At 41.6% G+C, this 21914-nt stretch overlaps 1 protein-coding gene across 1 annotated transcript in view; it reads right to left on the reverse strand.

Annotated features, from left to right (window-relative positions):
• Nucleotides 1–2355: 2355 nt before the first annotated feature.
• Nucleotides 2356–21914, reverse strand: part of arhgap20b (Rho GTPase activating protein 20b) — a 68180-nt gene continuing 48621 nt past the window's right edge. Inside the window, exons 14-15 of the mRNA XM_056260069.1 lie at nt 18660–18774; nt 2356–4365 (exon numbers count right to left, since the gene is read on the reverse strand). Of these exons, the coding sequence (XP_056116044.1) occupies nt 2522–4365; nt 18660–18774 (1959 nt within the window). The 3' untranslated portion in view covers nt 2356–2521. The remainder of the gene's footprint in view (nt 4366–18659; nt 18775–21914) is intronic.

The raw sequence follows: 21914 nt of genomic DNA on the forward strand, positions 1-21914 counted from the left end.
AATATTTTTACGTTTTCACCCGCGAGCGTTCTGTTTTCCTTTGTTACTATGCTCCTCGATTCTTACTATGGTTTCTGATTAATGAGTCATCACCTGTTTGTCGTTTGAGTTCATCACCATGTGTATTTAAGTTTTTTCTTTTCATTCAGTTGTTGTCTGTTTGTGTATGTGTGGAACATGCTTTTATGCTGCCTTCCTGCATTGGATTAACTAAGTTAGTTTTATTAAAGAACGTTTTTGTTTATTGAAACCTGTTTGAAAATTTTTCATTATCTTCATCTGGATAGATCGTGACAGAATACCAGACCACAAAGGAATGGAGATTGCCTCCATAAATGTAGCGCCTATGGGGAATTTTTTCTGGCCCTCAGGGGCCACAATTTGTATTTTTGAATTATCTGGGCATCTGCCATTGGGCTGCCTGCAGTGACATCACGCTCATGGAGGGGTTCTGGGTCGGACTTGATGACAAGAGCCAGGTGGTGATGCCGAGAGGAAACTCCTGCTGGACCCTGGCTGAGTATATCAACTTTGCCTTATGGGTGGAAGGATCTTCTTTTACAGTGAGCGAGGTAGTTGAGGATCCCACTCCCAGCATCCAACCCCACTTCCCATCCATCATGACCCCAGAGCCAGACCCAGCACCCACTGCGGAGATGGAGCCAGAGCCCACCACAGACCGAGAGACCCAGCCAATGCCCACTATAGAGCCTGAGCCAGTAGCCTCGTCCGTTCAGGAAGAGAAGCCCGAGGTCCCGACTGACCAGGTGTGTGAGCCGGCCATTACATCCGAGCCAGTGGGAGGGTTAGTGGAGCTGGAGGAGAATGATTGGCTTACAGACTGGAGTTCAGAGGTAATGCTTCCCACCCTGATTCCCACCCATGTAACCTCTACTGCCGTTTGAAATTCCACCCATCAATGAATCATCATTTTCATTGCTGGAATCCCCATCTAGCACAATATTGTATTCGCCGCTACCATCCCTGTGTGTTTCAACGAAGCCAGCCACTTCTTCGGGCCCACTTCCGCTGGCTCCCCTTTAGCTCATCCAGTGGCTCCACCATGCAACCTGGATCCACCTTGGGACTTTGAGGCACTATCTCCGGCGTGGCATAGGGATTCCCTGGCTCCACCTCATTCGTCTGAGCCCACAGCTCCACCTTGGACCGTCTACCAATCGGCTCCGCATGGGGGCCATCGTCCTGTCGGCTTCACAGGGCTCCCTTATCCCACTGATTCCACCTGGGTCAGTCATTGCCACGGACTTTCTGGCCTGTCTGCTGCCCTCCAGCCCTCCGGCTCCTCCATCCCTCAGGCTTCACCGGGGTACTTGTTCACACTGGCGTCACCTCCGTCCATCAGCCCCCAGGCTCCACCTTGGCCGCTCGTTGCCGGGGATCCGCCTCGGCCCCCGTGTCCATCAGTGTCGCCGGTCTCTTGGTCCATCGGACTGCAACTGGAACTCACCATCTCCCTGCCTCACCTCAGTTGGTCGGGCTCAAGTTTCCACCGTGGCTCCTCCCTCCATCAGTTCCACCCTCGTCCTGGCTGCCTCCCACTATGCTCTGGGTTCTCGTTGGCCGTCTACTCATCCATGGATTCTACCACCATCCACTCCTCCATGGACGGTTCCACCGTCTACTCCACCCTGGTCCATCTGTCTGACATCTCTGCCTGTTTACAGGCCTTCACCATCTCCTCATCCACCTCCAGAGCCCCACCCCCACCTGCCCGCAGTCGAACTGTTATGGTGCGAGGTTATGTCACAAAATGTATATTTTAGTTAAGACAAAGGTCATGTATACAATTTTCGCAATTAATATCATGATTTCTGACCAGAATTTAGAAAGCATATAAATAAGCATATAACATGTAAAACTGAACAGTAATAATGTCAAATTCAGTTAATATGTTTAAAAATCATTTAATTAATATCTTAAAGGGACAGTTCACCCAAAAATGAAAATTCTGTCATCTTTTCCTCATCCTTATGCTGTGCCAAACTTGAATAATTTTAGAACGCAAAAGATATTTTGAGAAATGACTCAGCTGATTTTGACTAAATATAACACTTTCTCATAAATCATTCCTTCTATACAGTACATTTTTGTCTTATGTTGGATAAAATATTAGACTTAACATTGTTAAAAATGGAAATCATATTAGTTTACTTTGGTTTAAGCTTTGGTCTAATTTGTTTTCAGTTTTGTGATGTTAATGTTTTTATTGTTCATTTGAAAAAAAAAAAATTATAACCATTGCAATGTGAGTTTTCCATTCACAGAACTGCATCACTCCCGTATCTGTGTATGGTCTCTGCAGAAGCCTTTGAAATGGCACACCCCGCAGTGTAAATCCCTTTAGCCTCTACTCCAAACACATAAATACACACAAAACTCGTACTCCTGCTGCACCGCATAAAACCTGCAGAATCTATACCTAACCTCGTTCTTACGAAAAAACACTGAGAACAAATGCTGCATACACTCCACGTAATATTACATAACCAGAAGGATTCAATTATGGTAATGGCTTGTTCTGTGCCATCCCTCTGCTGCCAGGGAGCTTGATACAGATTGTGTGGCGAAAGGTTCCTGAGGATTTGCTAGAAGGTTTCGGATAGTCCACACTCTGATTAGCATTGCTGTGAATAAGCTTTATACTTCGATTTACATTATAACCACTCCTAATGCTAACAATGGGGCTAGCAGGTTCAGTAATACAGCCAGGGCTGTGCAGATCATCAACAGTGCTCATGCTATGACTAATACATTTGATGTTCTGAATGGTATTTTCTGCTGGGTAACTGCTTACTCCGTTGCTAATATCAGTTGCAACAATGCTAACATTAGCTTCATCACACAAACCTGCATCTGTCACACCAACATCATCAGGGGGAGTACAATGTGTCCTCACCTGGACTGACATTTGCTGTGGTGGTGTAGAAAGTAACACTAGCGGAACATTATGACCGTAAAACAGTGTCTGTGGGATATGTACCTGAACAGATTCTCGCACTTTTCCCTCCTTTTCTACACTGAATCCTGGCTCAGCTTTTTGCTCTGTTTTCATTGGCATGTTTGCGGTTTGATCTGTGACTTTAGAATGTTTTAGCATCACTCTTCCAGCAAAAGGAAAGACTGTAATTTTCATTCTGCTCACTTTCTGCCTACCTGAGGCATGGATGTTTGAGCAAGCATTTTTTTTACGCTCCAGCTGTTGCTGACTTACAGAGTTTTCTCCATTGGTACTGGATTGCTTTTGTGTCGTTGTGGGTGTGTGTGTTAGTGTTTGAGTCACCTGGGATTCCTGTATATCATTGCCAACCTGATTTGTCAGTGGGGCGGTCCATACACTGCAGGGATTCAGTGAAATCGCTTGCGAGTTTATATCAAGATTGGGCTCTATCTGGTATGTGGCGGGTTGTAATGGATTCACACTAAACTCCACGCTGCACATAGACACAGATTGTCTTGTTGCACCTTTAACCTCACCAAAGGACTCACAGCTCATGGCATCCTCACCCTCAGGCCTTTCTCCATCCTTCACTACTTTCTCTCCAAAACAGTCATGAAAAGATGCTTCCAATTCACTCTCTTTCTCATTTTCAGTCTCTTGATCTCTCTCTCTCCAAATGTCCTCTTCCTCTTCGTAAGTAAAAGTACTTGTCCACCGCTTTCTGCATATTTCAGGTGTGAGAGGCTGCAGTCTCGCAGCAGCTCCGAAAAGAAAAGGCCGGGACTGTGTATCTTGAGGGCTGGGGATTGGATCGGCAGAGCTAAGGGACAACGTACTATCCAATGAGCTGAGAGAAGAAGTGGTTGTAGATGACAGACTCGACATGCTGGCTAATCTCTGTGCAGGATGACGGAAGCGCGTGGGGATTTGTGGCGACTTCCAAAAAGTGTAACGTCGTCGCCTGGTACCCATTCCAGAATTGGGTGGTTGTTGTTCTGGGCTCAGCCCCATGGGGCCTTGTGACTGCTCATTTCTGCTGTCTTTTACAGCGGCATCATAGCTGGATTGGCGGATAACAGGGGTATGAGTCGGTGCCGGCGTTTGGGGTGTGGAAAAATACATGGAAGGCTCAGAGAGGCATCGATCGCGTGATTGGCTGAGATCCCCAACTCCCAGCATACTCACAGAAGCACTGGAACGAGATGAAATGGAATCCAGTGTTCCACAGCTGTAGGCGCCTTCTGTTGAAGGCATATCAGTTTGAAAGGGCTGGGGGCTCCTCTTCTCTTTCAGGGAAAGAGCAGCCAAAGGGAGGTAAAGTGGATGAACTTCAGGCAATTGGGAAGAAACGGTGAGGTCTTGATCTGTGTCCTCTGAAGAGGAGTGCTGAAGATGAAATGAAGCATCTAGAGAAGAGAAAGAATTGTAAAATAGTTCAACATTTATTGCAGCTTTGTCATTTTAACATACATATAAAAAGTAATAGATAGTAATTTATATATTACCTATATAAGATAGGTAATATAAACATTTTCGGTAAAAAAATAATTAATAGCTGTAAATTAATATGAACTAAATAATAATTGAATATAATTAAAACACACACACACACACACATATATATATATATATATATATATATATATATATATATATATATGGTGTTTGGAAATGAATGCATTCAAATGAAAATGTTTCTTGTAAGGTTTGTACATCTGAAAAAAAAATCCAACCTAATACAAATTAAACATTTATAAAGCTCATAAAGTCATTTACAGTACATGCACAAAAAACTGGGATAGTCATGACAGTGGTAAAGAATACAATTTAAAGCAGTTTCCCAACCCTGTTCCTGGAGGCACACCAGCTCTACACATTTTCGAACTCTTCCTAATTAAACACACCTGATTCAACTCATCAGTTCATTGGTAGAGAGGAACAGGGTTGTTTAACACTGGTTTAAAGCAGGGCTATTCGAACGAGTGAATGAACGAACTAATAGCGCTTTCATGTGTACTACTGTACACCCAAAGTGCTTTACAATCATGTCAGGGGTCTCTCCTCAACCACCACCAGTGTGCAGCATCCACATGGATGATGCGACGGCAACCACAGAACAACAGCGCCAGTGCGCTCACCACACACCAGCTATAGGTGGAGAGGAGAGGGAGTGATAGAGCCAATTCAATGGATGGAGATTATTAAGAGGCCATGATTGGTAAGGGCCAATGGGGGGAATTGGGCCAGGACACCGGGGTTAAACCCCTACTCTTTACAAGAAGTGCCATGGGACATAACAGTTTCAATAAATAAGCTAAAGTAAACCTAAAAAGTAAAAGTATTGTATTTACCTGGAAATGTGATACCCAACAGTATTCAGATAAGACCATAATAAATAAAAACTTGATAATTTACAGCTGTGTACAACTATTTTCCTTGGAACAAATATATAAATTATACAAGCTCGTAGCTATTTGTAAGAATTATTTTATTTATAATTATTAGCCTATATTATAGGCTTAAAAAATAAAATGTGACAGTGAGACTGACTTGTTTGACACTTTGTTTGACACTTTGACCTGACCATGTTTTGCTTAAATATTTTTTGCTAATGCAACCTTTTTACACCACAGACTGAACAAAATTAAGCATTGCTTAGTAATTGGTGGACCTAAATTGGTATTATCTAATTTAACAGCTGACAGCTATTCAACCTAATTCATTTGAGAGACAGTCTAACAGAAGGATGGCCAAAACCAGTGAAATATCAACTGATTTGATAACTCTGAGTTCTTGTTATATTTTATTACCATTGTCTAAACTATAGTGAATAAACTGTGATAATGTGAGAAATGTTAAAGGTGTCTGAATAAATTTTGGTTTGACTGTATATGTTTAAAAAAGCAGTAGCATAAACACTGGTAAAAACCAGTACAGTATACATACAGTACACCTTCACAAAGAAACTGCCATATGTATAACAAAAATGAATTATATTCCCTTACCCACCTAATGAATCTAATACAATATATATTAATAACATAGTATTTCACATTTTCCCAAACCTTGGTAAATACAGTCAGTGTTACTACAGTACATTCATGCTAAATGTTTGTAAAGGTGGTGATTGGGGATTTAAAAGTCTTTGTTTATGGCACAATGTTTCTCCTGTTTTCCTCATCAGTCTTGTTGGGAATGTTACGGCCGTTTCAAAAAACTATAGTTTAATCATTAATTCAGACCGTTATGCAAGCGCGTTTGGCCAATTCACCGAAAAGAAAGAATCGACTCAAAAGAAGGATTGATTCATGAATGATTGAAATCGCTGGTTCAGTCGACAGAAATACGGGACGCACAGTGCGTAGCCGTACAGCTGCAGGCGCCATGCACTGCCACCACGTATCAATTTAGCCGCACCGTCAGGAAAATAGGGGGAGGGAGGTGGGGGTGCCCTCGGGCCGGATGGAGATGATTGGTGAACCAGATTTGGCTTACGGGCCGCCAATTGAATAGCCTTGGTTTAAAGGGTTTCTGTGACTTTAACCTGTACAGGTGAAACTGGAAAAATTAGAATATCGTGCAAATGTTCATTTATTTCAGTATTTCATAACCTTTCATAACCTTATTTCATAACCTTTATTTGTTATAATTTTGATGATTATGGCTTACAGCTCATGAAAACCCCAAAGTCAAAATTAGAATATTGTAAAAAGGTTTTCATATCTGTAAGCCATAATCATCAAAATTATAACAAATAAAAGCTTGAAATATCTCACTTTGCATGTAATGAGTCTATATAATACATTAGTTTCACCTTTTAAGTTGAAGTACTGAAATAAATAAATTTTTGCACGATATTCTAATTTTTCGAGTTTCACCTGTATATTGCTAATTCTTAGATGAAAACCACCCCGCAGCTAACTCCAATGGCCCGAATCAGGCTATCAACTTCGCAGCAACCCCTCAATTTCGTCCTCCTGCCAGTGGATTAAGCGATTCCTCGAGCATTGCTTCTACCTCTTCAGCCCTGCCAACTTTTCATCAAACGGCACAGACACCATTTCAGGATGTTCCCGCTCCACCTGAAACTTCATTTTCCACCTTTCTACAGCAGCCCAAACCCAGTCATTTGGTAGGCGTTTTGTTTCTCCAGCCACTGCTACGGTGTCCCCTCATATCAGAACAAACATCATCCAAGGTAAGGACATTAACCTGGCTTCACTTCTGCTTCCCTCGCCTGCTGCTGACAGGAAAATGGTCGACAGTGGTGACGTGGCAGTCCTTCTTAAAACTTCCGATCCATCCGAGATTACTACGGAATCTTTCTTTCGCAGAATTCGTCATTGCTTTCAGCATTTTCAAAGACATTCTGTGTCAGGTTTTCCCAGATCGGAGGGAAGAGTTGGATCTTTATTTAGCCATGCTGGCAGACTTTAATCAAAGATACGGGGGTACACTATTCTACGAATACCATAAATCATTCTCCGTCAAATCAGCTTCCTTCATTTCGCTCTATAACTCCAGACTAGACTGGTCTGTTTCTGATACTGAACTGCTCGTTCGTCATTTTGGCGGCCAAAAACGCTGGCTTGTGTAGCGCTTACGGACACACGGCTCCTTTTTGCCCGAAAGCATTCACTAGCCAAGAGTCGCACGCTGTCCATGGCGCTGAGAATGTAAGGCTCCCACACGACAGCAGGAAACGTTATATCGCAGATCTTAAAGGTGGCATTATCTGTAACAAATTTAATGAATCTGTTTGTTCTTTTCCTCAATGTAAATATGACCACATCTGCAGCTTTTGCAAGGATCCGCACCCAAAATTGGTTTGCTTACGCCGGTATAAACCTGCAATCCGAGGAAAAGGGAGGAAATTCTGAAAATCCACCCTTCTACTCCCATTAACATTTCTAATCTCTCTAGCTACCTCTACTCTCACCCTGATCCGACTTTTGTCGATTATCTAATCACCGGTCTGTCTCAAGGGATTCAGGTGGGCATTCTTTCCCATCTCACTACCTCTTTCATAGCTAAAATTTAGCAATCAGCAATTACTGAACCAGATGTGGTTACTAATCTGCTAGAAAAAAAGAGGCCAATAAAAGTTATGTCATTGGCCCTTTCGCTTTCCCTCCTTTCTCGCCTTTTCGTATCAATTACATCGGCGTCGCAACACGGAAATACTCTGGCAAAAAACGTCTCATTTTTGACATGTCTTCTCCACATTCCGTCACCAAAGCGAGTGTTAATGAATGTATACCTTTAGCACCCTTCTCCCTACACTACACTCCCTACAGATACAGTGATTCTGTGAGTCGGTGTTTGTGTTTGAAAGCTCCGTCGAATCAATTCATTAATCCTTGATTTTCTTTTTACCACTCATTTATAAACAAGCACTTTCTATTTTTATATCATGGGAACTTATCCTTGATACTATTCCTTATAAAAAACAATCGGATTGCTTTGATATCGCTACTTAGACCCAACTTTGCGAATCTCGGCTACTAGCCTTTAGTCCGCTAGCATTTCACGCGTGGCCTCGCGCCTATTGACCGTCTGATTTTACACCCGTTTCACTGAAAGGATACAGGTTATATCCAGCATTTCAGTCCTAAATTACTAGTGATATTGGTAGTATCACTACTAATCTACTGTTCATCTGTTATGGCGAACATATCAGATGTGTGTCTAACGTTACCTCTGAGTGCAGGTGAGGACACATTCGAACTCATTTCGGTACGATTGGAGCTTGAATCGGTGGAGAAACAGATCCGTGGTCTGCTAGAGAGGCAAGCCGAGCTGCGGGATCGGCGATCAGCGCTTGAAACGTCACGCGCCGATGCACACAAGTCAGTGGTTAGTAACTTTTTGACTCCGACTTCGTCCACTCCGTGCGTTTCTCTGCCCAGGAGGACGCGATCATCTCTGGCATCATTCACTCCGGCACCAACCCAACACCATGGACCCTGGGTGATCCCACAGCGGAAGACACGAGCCAGGACCAGAGCAAGAACCTCTCCGCCCCTCCCGGTCTTCGAGATCTCCACCCGGAACCGCTTCTCCCCTCTTCGCGAGTCGGAACGCGACGACGCCGTGATCATCGGCACTTCCATGGTCCGTCATGTCCGTGCTACCTCAGGTAAGGGTAAGGTGCGCACTCACTGCCTTCCTGGTGCTCGTGTACTTGATGTCGCCGCACAGGTTCCCGAGATCCTGAACGGTGAAGAGCGCGTCGGAGCTGTGGTGCTTCACGCTGGAACAAACGATATCAGGCTGCGGCAGACGGAGGTTCTGAAGAAGGACTACAGGAGCCTGATCGAGGCGGTACGCAACACAGCGCCTGAGGCAACGATCATCGTGTCTGGACCGCTTCCCACGTACCGACAAGGACAGGAAAGGTTCAGTAGATTATTTGCACTTAATGAATGGTTAATGTCATTGTGTAATGAACAAAAACTGCTCTTTGTAAATAATTGGAATCTGTTCTGGGAGCGACCTAGGCTCTACCGTGCTGATGGCCTGCACCCCAGCAGAATCGGAGCGGCTGTTCTGTCGGACAACATCTCCAAGACGTTACACACCGTATGACTAGAAAATCAAATTCCAAATCACAGTCTTTGCTGTGCCAATTTAATTGATATAAGTAGTGTAGAATATTATATAGAAACTGTGTCTATTCCTCGTTTAGTGAGGCCAAATAATAAATCCACTGTAGGATCTAGGAAAAATCTTATTGTAATTAAACCTGAAAATCTAAATATCAGTGAACAAAAACAATTTCTAAAACTAGGTCTTCTAAACATTAGATCGCTCACATATAAGGCGGTTATTGTAAATGAAATGGTCACAGATAATAGCTTCGATGTACTTTGCCTTACTGAAACCTGGCTTAAACCAAACGAGTATTTCGGTCTAAATGATTCTACCCCGCTAGGATACTGTTATAAGCATGAGCCCCGTCTGATCGGTCGTGGCGGCGGTGTTGCAACAATCTATAGAGATATTCTTAATGTAACTCAGAAAACAGGTCACAGGTTTAATTCGTTTGAAGTACTGGTGCTAAACGTTGCGCTCTTAGATGTAAGAAATAAATCCCTATTATCTCTAGCCTTGGCTACTGTATATAGACCTCCAGGACCATATGCTGATTTCCTAAAAGAGTTTGCAGACTTTCTCTCAGATCTATTGGTCAATGCCGATAAAGCAATAATTGTTGGAGATTTTAACATACACGTAGATAACACAAACGATGCGTTAGGGACTGCGTTTACAGATTTATTAAACTCCTTTGGGGTCAAGCAGAATGTCAGTGGTCCCACTCATCGTCTAAATCATACACTAGATTTAATTATATCATACGGAACCAATCCAACCGATATAGATATTATACCGCAAAGTGACGATCTCACCGATCATCACATGGTAACTTGTATAATACGCACTGCTGAAATTTGTCATGTTGCGCCACGTTATAGACCAGGCAGAACAATCCTTCCGACCACTATAGATAGATTCTCAAATAGCTTACCTGATCTATCTCAGCTGCTCAGTGAACCCAAACAAACAGATGAACTAGAGGAAATGACTAGCAGTTTGAGCACCATTTTCTCTAGTACATTAGATATTGTTGCACCAATTAGATCAAAAAAGGTTAGAGAGAAAACTAAAGCACCATGGTACAACAGTGCTACGCATGCTATCAAGAGAGAAACTCGTAACCTAGAGCGTAAATGGAAACAAACTAATTTAGAGGTCTTTAGAATCGCGTGGAAAGACAGTATGTCTCGTTATAAAAAAGCTCTAAAAGCAGCCAGGGCTGAGCATCTCCGCAAACTAATAGAAAATAACCAAAATAATCCAAGGTTTTTATTTAACACCGTGGCTAGACTAACAAATAAACAGACATCACCCGAGCAAATTATTCCGTTACAGTATAGCTGTAATGATTTTATGAACTACTTCAATGAGAAAATAGAAAGCATCCGAAACACAATTGTAAATGTACAATCCTCTATGGTGTCTTATGATTCAGCCTCAATTATCGCCCCTCAAGAACAACTACACCGCTTTACAACTATAGGACAGGAAGAGCTAAATAAACTTATCATTGCATCTAAACCAACAACATGTTTATTAGATCCAATACCAACTAAATTTCTGAAAGAAGTGTTACCTGTAGTGGAAGAGCCTCTTCTTAATATTATTAACTCGTCTTTATCTTTAGGTCATGTTCCAAAAATATTCAAGCTGGCAGTAATAAAACCTCTCATTAAGAAACCGCAATTAGATCCAAATAACTTAGCAAATTACAGACCGATTTCAAATCTTCCATTTATGTCTAAAATACTAGAAAAGACTGTGTCCGCTCAATTGTGCTCTTTCTTGCAAGAAAATGAGATATATGAAAAATTTCAGTCAGGATTCAGACCGCATCATAGCACAGAAACTGCGCTAGTTAAAATTACAAATGATTTACTTTTAGCTTCTGACCAAGGCTGTATCTCAATATTAGTTCTACTCGATCTTAGCGCTGCGTTTGACACTGTCGATCATAAAATACTCTTGGATCGACTACAAAACTACACTGGTGTTCAGGGACAGGCATTAAGCTGGTTCAGATCGTATTTATCAGACCGTTACCATTTTGTTTGTTTAAATAGGGAAAAATCGAAGATAACGTCAGTAGACTATGGAGTGCCGCAAGGATCAGTGTTAGGCCCTCTGCTATTCTCAATATATATGCTGCCACTTGGTAATATTATAAGAAAACATGGAATTAATTTCCACTGTTATGCCGATGACACTCAATTATATATTTCATCACGGCCAGATGAAAACACTAACTCATCAAAATTGACAGAGTGTCTTAAAGATATAAAATGCTGGATGACGCATAATTTCCTGCTACTAAATCCAGATAAAACGGAGGTATTACTTGTTGGTCCAAAAAACTATCCACAAAACCACTTACAATACAACTTTAATATAGAAGGATGTCCTGTTACTTTATCCTCTACGGTAAAAGACCTGGGAGTTATACTAGACCACAACTTGTCTTTCGAAAATCATATTTCATATGTTACAAGAACGGCCTTTTTCCATCTTAGAAACATTGCTAAATTACGTAACATGCTATCTGTTTCCGATGCAGAAAAGTTAGTTCATGCATTCATGACCTCGAGACTAGATTACTGTAATGCTTTATTAGCCGGTTGTCCTGCATCCGCAATAAACAAGCTACAGTTAGTGCAAAATGCAGCCGCTAGAGTTCTTACTAGGTCAAGAAAATATGATCATATAACACCAATTTTATCATCTCTACACTGGTTACCTATCAAGTTCCGTATCAATTACAAAGTACTATTACTGACCTATAAAGCCCTAAATGGTTTAGCTCCTGTGTATTTAATGGACCTTCTATCGCCCTACAATCCATCGCGTTCTTTAAGATCACTAAATTCGAGGCTTCTAGTCATTCCTAGGATATCTAAGTCCACTAAAGGAGGGAGGGCGTTCTCACATTTAGCTCCTAAACTCTGGAATAGCCTTCCTGATATTGTTCGAGGCTCTGACTCGCTGTCCCAGTTTAAAACTAGATTAAAGACGCATCTTTTTAGCCAAGCATTTACATAATGCTTACCTTTTATTATACTGCTGAATCAGATCAAATGCATTTAATACTATAAAACTTGAAGAGACTGTAGGTTATCTGTATAGGTTGCATAGTATTTGCAGTCATTACGTTCCTGTGTATATTGCGTGAATGACGGGTGGTTGGGCAGATATTGTGTTGCGGTAGGTAGTATGCCATACGGAACCGTTGTCCACTGAAACTGCCTATTCACGCACCAGTGGGGCTCGACAGCCTTAGTCAACGGGTTGGCGCGTATGGTTGGGTTGCGGAGAGATTGTGAGATTGTGGTTAGGTCTTAGCAGCAGGAGGGACGTAGAGGTCAGTAAGCTGGGCTGAGTTGAGTGGGGGACGGAGGGGGGTGATTTTGGGACGCAAGAGTCACTGTCTTCATGTTTTGTCTTTTACGCCTGTGTTATGGAAATCATCATTATGAACAGCAGCTACGCTAATTATTTTCCCTTTGCTTTTCTGCTGTTATCTCGGGACGCGAGTCCCGAGAAAATGGCGTTCGTCAGCTCCAGTTTGTATCCAGCCTCTCACGGAGACTTCAGATGCTCCAATCACAAAGCCTATGAAGTGACGACTCAACACGGGCGATATGGACTCTCTATGGTGGACGGCACTGATCCTCAACAACTCGTCTTAAGACCGGCGTGCATACTTGGACTTCCAAAAAATACTCTAAATGTTCCGATCCAATCTGACTTGTAATGCTGCCCGAATCATGCACTGTTCCTTCGTTGGCCAGAGGAGAACTGGCCCCCCGACTGAGTCTGGTTTCTCCCAAGGTTTTTTTTCTCCATTCTGTCACCTGATGGAGTTTTGGTTCCTTGCCACTGTTGCCTTGGCTTTTGGCTTGCTTAGTTGGGGACATTTAACATTTAATATTCAATAATATTATTGATCTGCCTTACTTAAGGTGGACGTTGACGCAATTTCTTTTAGAAACAAACTTTGTTATATTGTTATATTGTTTTTGTTATATTGTTTTCATGTTATCACTGTGAAGCGCTTTGATACAATCTGTATTGTAAAAAGCGCTATATAAATAAAGGTGACTTGACTTGACTTGACTACGCCTCGGTAGACAATGCTATCCATTTAATTAAGATAGCCGGTCAAGGCGCTTGGCTAGCTAAAGACGATATCACGGACGCTTTTAAAACCATGCCAATCCACCCTTCTGACTGGCCACTTTTCGGCGTTAAATCGAATTCAAAATTCTATTTTGCACTAAGGCTCACGTTCGGGTGCAGAAGTAGCCCCCATATTTTCAATAGCCTTTCCGAAGCTCTCTGTTGGATCTTGTTGAACGTCTGGAAACTTCCTTTCGTCCTACACTTGCTCGATGATTTTCTGCTGATCGATTTTCCATCATCTCAAACTTCAATTCTCAACGTACTCAAAAAGATTTTTAGCGACGTCGGCGTTCCCCTCTCCGTCGAGAAAACCTCGGGCCCTTCTACTTTGTTAGAATTTCAAGCCATTTCCCTCAACTCAGTTCTAATGCAAGCTTCTCTTCCCTCTGAAAAGCTTTCAAGAATCAGGTCCTTTTTGGAATATTTTTCCTCCCTACATTCCATATCAAAGCGTGACATGCTTTCGCTACTCGGCCACCTAAATATCGCCATGAGCATCATTCCTCAAGACAGGGCTTTCATCTCACGGTTGTTAACTTTGGCCCATTCCGTGGAAAAGCTAAGTGATCAGATCCAAATAGATGATGGCTGTTTGTCCGATTTAAAATTTAGGAAGAGTTTGATAAACGGTTGGAACGGTATTTCATTCTTCTACAACGATGATTTTGAATCCGTTACAACTACAATTATTCACCGAAGCTGCTCCATCTATCGGCTTCGGAGGGTTCTTCCAAGGGAAATGGTTCGCAGAAAAAGGGCCTAATGACTTTCCTAAAACAGCGTCCGACTCCGTATCATCTGCGCTCTACGAGATATATCCTATAGCCGTCGCAAGTGTCATCTGGGGCCCAGAGTGGTCACGTAAACGCATCATGATGTTTTGTGACAACGAAGCCACAGTTGCCATCATTAATAAAGGTAGATCAGCTTGCCTTACAATCATGCATTTCTTGAGACGGTAAATTTGGCAATCTGTTGTTTTTAACTTCACCATCAAAGCCGAACATATTCCCGGCCACTGCAATGTTATTGCTGATGCGCTCTCTCGATTTCGATTTCAGACTTTCAGACGACTGTGCCCCTCAGCCAACCCGGATCCAACAACCTGCCCTCCCTTAGCAGCCATAACGCTAAATTAAACGATCTGTTTACGTCAGCCAGACATTACATTTCTAAAGGTGTCTAAAGCATGGTCAGCTTTCCTAATGTTTTGCTTCTCCTTCCAAATTTCTGTTTTTCCTATTCTAATTTCGACCGTTTGCTCCTTCCTCGTCTTCAATTTTGAAAAAACGCAATCTTAAAATTTCTTCTATTCGCAGACTCCTCGCTGGCATCCAATTCTACGCAAAATATCATAATCCCAATTTTCCAAGTCTTTTTTCCGAAATTCGCTTACTACTTAAAGGGTTAGCTAAATCTTCCAGTAAAACAATTGATAAACGTCTGCCCATTACCCTGCCTTTTATGTTATGACATTTTTGACATGTCTTCTCCACATTCCGTCACCACAGCGAGTGTTAACGAATGTATACCTTTAGCACCCTTCTCCCTACACTACGCCTCGGTAGACAATGCTGTCCATTTAATTAAGATAGCCGGTCAAGGCGCTTGGCTAGCTAAAGACGATATTACGAAGATTAATAAATTCTGTCTGCAAAGGCCTCTTTTCCACGTACCTCAATATTCTACTAGAAGCAGTGTTTTTATCTGCCTTCTATGGTTTTATGCGTCCAGGGGAATTCACCTCAGAAAATAATACATTCGATCCTGCCCGCGGTATTTCCTTGTCCGATCTACACTTTGCACCTAAATTCTTCACACTCTTTCTCAAGCACTCCAAGACTGACGCTCAAGGTTCTGGCGCCATCCTAACACTTTCAAAAATCAATAAAATTTTTTGCCCCTACACATCTATGGTTACATTTCTTAAAATCCGCCCTAGAACTTCAAACCACGCACCACTATTCATATTACCTAACGGAGCACCCCTTTCGAAGGCCTGTTGCAGAACCCACTTAACCTCCGTCATTAAAAGCTGCAGTCTATCCCCCTCTCTCTATACCGGCCATTCCTTCAGAATCGGAGCAGCTACTTCAGCAGCTGAAAGAGGAATCTCTTCACCAGCCATTAGATGGTCTTCCTCCGCATTCGAATCATATATCAGACCTGATTCAAAAACCATTCTCAAAGCTCAGCAAGCTCTCCAGTAACAAATCAGGTAAATACCTATGCAACTACTGGTGGTGGTGTCATGCTATATTCATCTCATTAGGCTGTGTCTCGGTGGCCTTGTATCAGTGTGGCATTAGCAGTCTGTGGCCCAGCGGGCCTCTTCTCTGTGTGGGTCTCAAGGCATCGTGGCATTACGTTGTCTTGTCCTGTGCGTGGCCTACGTGGTCTTGTGTCCCTTACGGCCTCGGTTCTGTGTGGCCTAGTGGCCGTTGTTTCTGTGTGTTCTTGTCTCAGTGTGGGCTCACGATATCGCGGCCCTCGTGGCCTCATTCTATTTTCAGTGTGGTCTACCATGACCGTGTAGCCTAATGTGGCTTGCTCGTGGCCAGTTATGGCATTAATTCTATGTGGCCTCGTCTATGTGAGTCTGTCTCTGTGTGGCTTTAGCAGCCCAGTGGCCCAGCGGGCCTCGTCTTCGTGTGGGTCTTTAGGCCTATTGGCATATCGGTGCCTTGTCCTTAAAAAAGATGCCTATGGTTGGCCAGTGGCCCTTCGGGGCTTAGGTTATGTGTGGTCTACCAAGACCTTGTAGCATTCATTGCAAAAAAAAAAAGAAGAAGCTGGCTGTCCTTCGTTTTACGTGTTTCGTCTAGCGGCCGTTGTGGCTCATCAAGGCCTTGTCTATGTGGTCTATCATGGTCGTGTGGCTCATCGGGGTCTTGTCTCTGTGGTCAATCGTGGCCGTGTGGTCCAATTCGGCCAGCGTTGCGGTCCAATGAGGCCTGCTCTGTGTGGTCCAATGTAGCTCGTCTAAATGTATGGCCCCAGATGGCCTGCTCCGTGAGGTCTAACGAGGCCTGTCTATGTATAGCCCAATCCGGCACTGTTCTGCGTGGTCTAATGAGGTCTGTCTATGTATGGCTCCATGTGGTCTTGTTCTATATGGTCTAACGAGGCCTGTCTATGTATGGCCCAATGTGGGACCGTTCTGTGTGGTCTATTGAGGCCTGTCTATGTATGGCCCAATGTGGCACCGTTCTGTGTGGTCTAACGAGGCCTGTCTATGTATGGCCCAATCAGGGCCGGTGATTGCTATAGGCGAACTAGGCAGTTGCCTAGGGCGACAAATGTGTTGGGGGCGCGGGCGCCCTCTAGTGTCGCCCTTGGCCTACTTCCCATACACAGAATTAGAATGACAAGCGAAACAAAAACATGTTTATTAAACATGATCATCCTAAGGCGCCCCTCAGCCATACGTTTAATTACTTGTCAACCTGATTATTAGATTGAATGGATGATTATTGTCGATCATTTCCTAAGGGGGGGGGGGGGGGGGGGGGGGGGGGGGGGGGGGGTTAGTTGCGTTACGTTACGTTCTATGGTTACGTCGTTAGGCAAGTGCTCAGCTGCTGCGCGCGCTGATCGAAAATGAAGCGGTCTAAACCCTTTGGTGCACAGGGACGAAAACCGAGAAAGCAACAAGATAAAAAGAAAACCCAGTATAGAGGTAAGTCTTCTCATCTCAGCCATTAAGGTGTCAAATGTTCTGGCCATCGGGACTACCGGCAGATTCCCGCGGGGCCGACGTGCTTTTTGGGCCGATACATCTCATACTTTTATTTTTCTCTTTTTCTCTTAACGGCCCATAAAACTCGTACATCGGTGGCCCATTCGTTTTGTTTTGTTTTGTTTTGCTTAATTGGCGGCGCTAATTACTTCCAAATATATAACTTACTTTCAAGTATAGAAAATTGTACAATATAGCCTAGGCCTACTTATGAAAGTTTCCTTAGGCTATGGCTATTACTGTCATGGGATTAATATTATATCTATTATTATGTTGTAGTGTAATGTAGACAGACACTGTTATTAAAAGAGGTTTGAATTTTTCTTTGTTCAATTTGCACACTGAATATGGGTTGGAGCTTTTAGTTTTGAACTCTCAAAGTGCACCAGATTGATGAATTTAACATTAAAATGCACAAAATTTTCTTACCGGGAAAATACCCCCGAACCCCCCTTAACCTTGTAGCAGCCTAATAGATTAGTAATTAATAGTAGGCCTAGTGGTGGTAGTAATTGTAATTTATCTACTACAAGTTATGGTCAGATAAGATGGGGGGGGCGCACAAAACTCAATATCGCCCAGGGCAACCAAAGGGTTAGAGCCGGCCCTGGGCCCAATGTGGCACTGTTCTGTATGGTCTAACGAGGCTTGTCTATGTATGGCCCAATGTGCCACCGTTCTGTGTGGTCTAACGAGGCCTGTCTATGTATGGCCCAATGCGACTGTTCTGTATGGTCTAACGAGGCCTCTCTATGTATGGCCCAACGTGGCAAGTACAATCGAAATTCTACGTAAATCGCTGGACATAGCCCGGCTAAATGCATAAAAAAAAAAAAAAAATACATGGCTCCACGTTGTACCTTACAGGTCAATGTTTTACAAAACTTAAGTGGCTTCCTCGTCTAATTAAGCTAGAGCTAAATAAGGTCTACGAGGCATCCACATCCAACCGCATCCAATCCACATTCTACTTAGTCTTAAGAGTTATATAAAGAGATTTAGAATTTTTTTTCTTTAGCTCCAATTCATTTACTACTACTAAGTCAAACTCTAAATAACTGCAGGCAGTTTAAATGTGTGTGGGAGTACTGTAAAACTGCACTGTCAAAAAGGCAAATTGTTGTCTTTTAAGTACCTCAATAGGCTTCTCATATTAATGAGGTCCAAAGGGCATTACTACACAATTACCTGTGTAGTCATGTGTTTCCTGCTCTGAATTCATCTGCCTGGTGAACAGACTGTCCAGATCATCTCCAAATATGGCAGGCGAGTTTTCTATCAGGTACTGTATTAGCATGGCGACCTGAATGACAGATAAAAAAACACAAAACATCATCAATATGGAAAACAGATACAGCTGGCCTGCAAATATAAACGTCGACCATGGCAGCACATATATCAGAAACTGAAGCACTGTACAAACCAGCTCCAGAAGTTTGTGTTGTACATTCATCGGAGCATGTAAGTGCGTCTGGGGTGGACACATTTGGTATGCTATGACTACCACCTTGTTTCTGTCCAAGTTCTAAAGTGTTTAGACATTAGTTTAGAGTTTTCATAGCACAGACCGTACGTGACGCCAGTGTGTTTGTGCGTGTTTGGCATCTGCATAGAGATCCTCACTTCTCTCATAGAAAAAAGCCAATGAATCTTTTACTCCTACTCCTTTCAAATACAAACCAGGCCAAAGAAATGGAAAATTAAAATGCATGCAGAGGGAATGGAATGCTGTAGCATTGCAAGATTTCCATTGCAAAAAACAGTATTTAATAGCACCAGAGGGTTCAGTAGCTGGCAGAAAATGGATACATATCTACTGATTGACTCATGCATGCTGTTCTCTTCCTAAAGCAATTGCTTGAGTTAAGAAATGCAAAAGCATCATTGAACATAGTCCTGGACATGGCAAACTGTTCTATCCACATTAACAAGTAGGTATTGTCTCAAATAGCCTGCTCTCATTCAGCATTTTTGTCTGTGCATTAATTGGTATCCATAATTAGGATGGGAAGCAAGGTGAGAATGCATTGAATAAATGAGCTGTTGCCTTTGGATGTTAAGAAACAAAATAATCTGCACTGTGTGACAGACATCCAACTGCTCATTTTAGATCCCTCCATGATTCATCACCATGAAAGAAAAACTAACAAATTATTTTTAAGGAACATTGCAGTGTTTATTCTAAAATTATTGTGTGCCTGATGTGCCCTCATAATCTTTAATCAAAAACATTAAAGGGATAGTTCACCCAAAAATAAAAATTATGTCATCAATTACTCACCCTCAAGTTGTTCCAATCCTGTATGAATTTCTTTCTTCTGCTAAACACAAAAGAAGATATTTTGAAGAATATGGGTTGACTTTCATAGTATGATGAAAAACTATGGAAGTCAATGGGGCCCATCAACTGTTTGGTTACTGATATTCTTATTTTGTGTTCAGCAGAAGAAAGAAATTCGTACAGGTTTGGAACAACTTGAGGCTGAGTAAATGATGAGAGAATTTTCATTTTTGGGTGAACTATCCTTTTAACTTAAACATCTCTTCTCTGATGCCGCGTGCACCAGCGTGAGAGCCGGAAAATAATCCTTCCCTTAGCAAAACACAAAACCGAGGACAAAATTGAATCCGCCCTACATTTTTCAAGAATCAGTTTCACTCGGATTATGTCAAAATGGGGGAGAAAAGGAGATTGCAGTTTCCGTTTCATGCCGACTTCATATACATTTTCTCTGTATTACTAACCGTTCCAGCCATCATTGAAATAGGTTCAGTATGAATTTAAGATTACAGTACTACTTTATTTGATTTTTTATTCTAAACTGTTTTAATTATTTTTATTTGTTTTGATTATTTTAATTTATTCTATGTAAAGCACTTTGAATTGCCATTGTGTATGAAATGTGCTATATAAATAAACTTGTCTTGCCTTGCCTTGCCTTACAGCTGTGGTTATTCTGTACACCGTAATTCATCCCTGTGCCCAAGTATTCAAAACTCATTAAGTGAAATGAATCACTTCTCAGAGTGAAACACAGAGGCGTACAGAGAGTCTTACAGCGAATTAGATCACAGATGTGATCTCATCTCCACTGGATCAGATAGGTCTAAAATCTACTGAATAATGTTAATGAAATTTGTGTACACTAAAGAAAATATTTAAGCCTGTTTTTAAGATTGTATAGAAAAATTATATCAAATTGAACTGAACATTCCTTACATATTATTCACGTGAATTAAGAATTTTAGTAAAATTCCATCAAATTTAATTGAATATTCCTTATATATTTTTCATATTATGAATTAAGAATTTAGAATTTTAAATTAGTAATAAAATGGTCCATTACCTTGTTTCATTAAGATTTATACAAAATGTTTTATTAAGCCCTAGTTTCTTTTACTCATTTAAAATTTTAAATTCTTAATTCATAATATGAAAAATATATAAGGAATATTCAATTAAATTTGATGGAATTTTACTATACAATATAAATTCGTAAATCTTAAAAACAGGCTTAAATAATGCTCCAGCATGAATGGCCAGAATTAAAAAATGGCATATAATCTACTCCAACCCCCTGATGGGTAATGTGGTATGAATTATGCAGAAGGTATGGATTCAAAGCATGTGTATTTATAAACTCTGCCTCATACGTGAAACTTTTTGGAGTCAGATCATTCATTGGTCTCGTATTTTGTGCCTGTCATATCCCAGTAAATATGTTGCTATGGAGACCAGTTTCTAATAATTGGCATCTTCAGGTAGCCAGGCAACACATTGTATTATGCTTTTCTCAACAAAATGGAATTTCATGCCCTTCAAATGCCCAGCATGGTTCTCAAATTAATGGAAGAAAATAATTTTCATGACTCATAATATATTATTCCTTCTTTCTCTTACTCTCCTTATCATGTGGCTATAATGTCAATCATCTCAGGCTCAGCCATGAGAAAATTGAGCTCTGTTTCCTCCCAAAATCTCCCACTCTATTCTCAATCTCTGAGTAAATCACACAGACACCACCAAGTGTTATTTAGTATTTATTAAACTAAACATGCTCTTATAGTTACTCAAAAACTTAGACAATAAATTGTTCATACAAATGCTACAAAGAACGTTCAAGGCTATTTATATCATTGTTGCATTGTACAACTAGGCCTATATTTTATCTGACCATAAATAACTTTTAGTAGATAAATTACAACTACCAGCACTAGGCCTACTATTATTACAATCTATTGGGCTGCTACAAGGTTAAGGGGGTTTCGGGGGTATTTCCCCGTAAGAAAATTTTGTGCATTTTAATGTTAAATTCATCAATCTGGTGCACTTTGAGAGTTCAAAACTAAAAGCTCCCCTCCAACCCATATTCAGTGTGCAAATTGAACAAAGAAAAATTCAAACCTCTTTTAATTACAGCGTCTGTCTACATTACACTACTA

Source organism: Rhinichthys klamathensis, unplaced genomic scaffold (assembly GCF_029890125.1).
Source record: "Rhinichthys klamathensis goyatoka isolate OS25496 unplaced genomic scaffold, OSU_Roscu_1.1 h1tg000172l_1, whole genome shotgun sequence".
In the NCBI taxonomy this organism is placed as follows: Eukaryota; Metazoa; Chordata; class Actinopteri; order Cypriniformes; family Leuciscidae; genus Rhinichthys; species Rhinichthys klamathensis.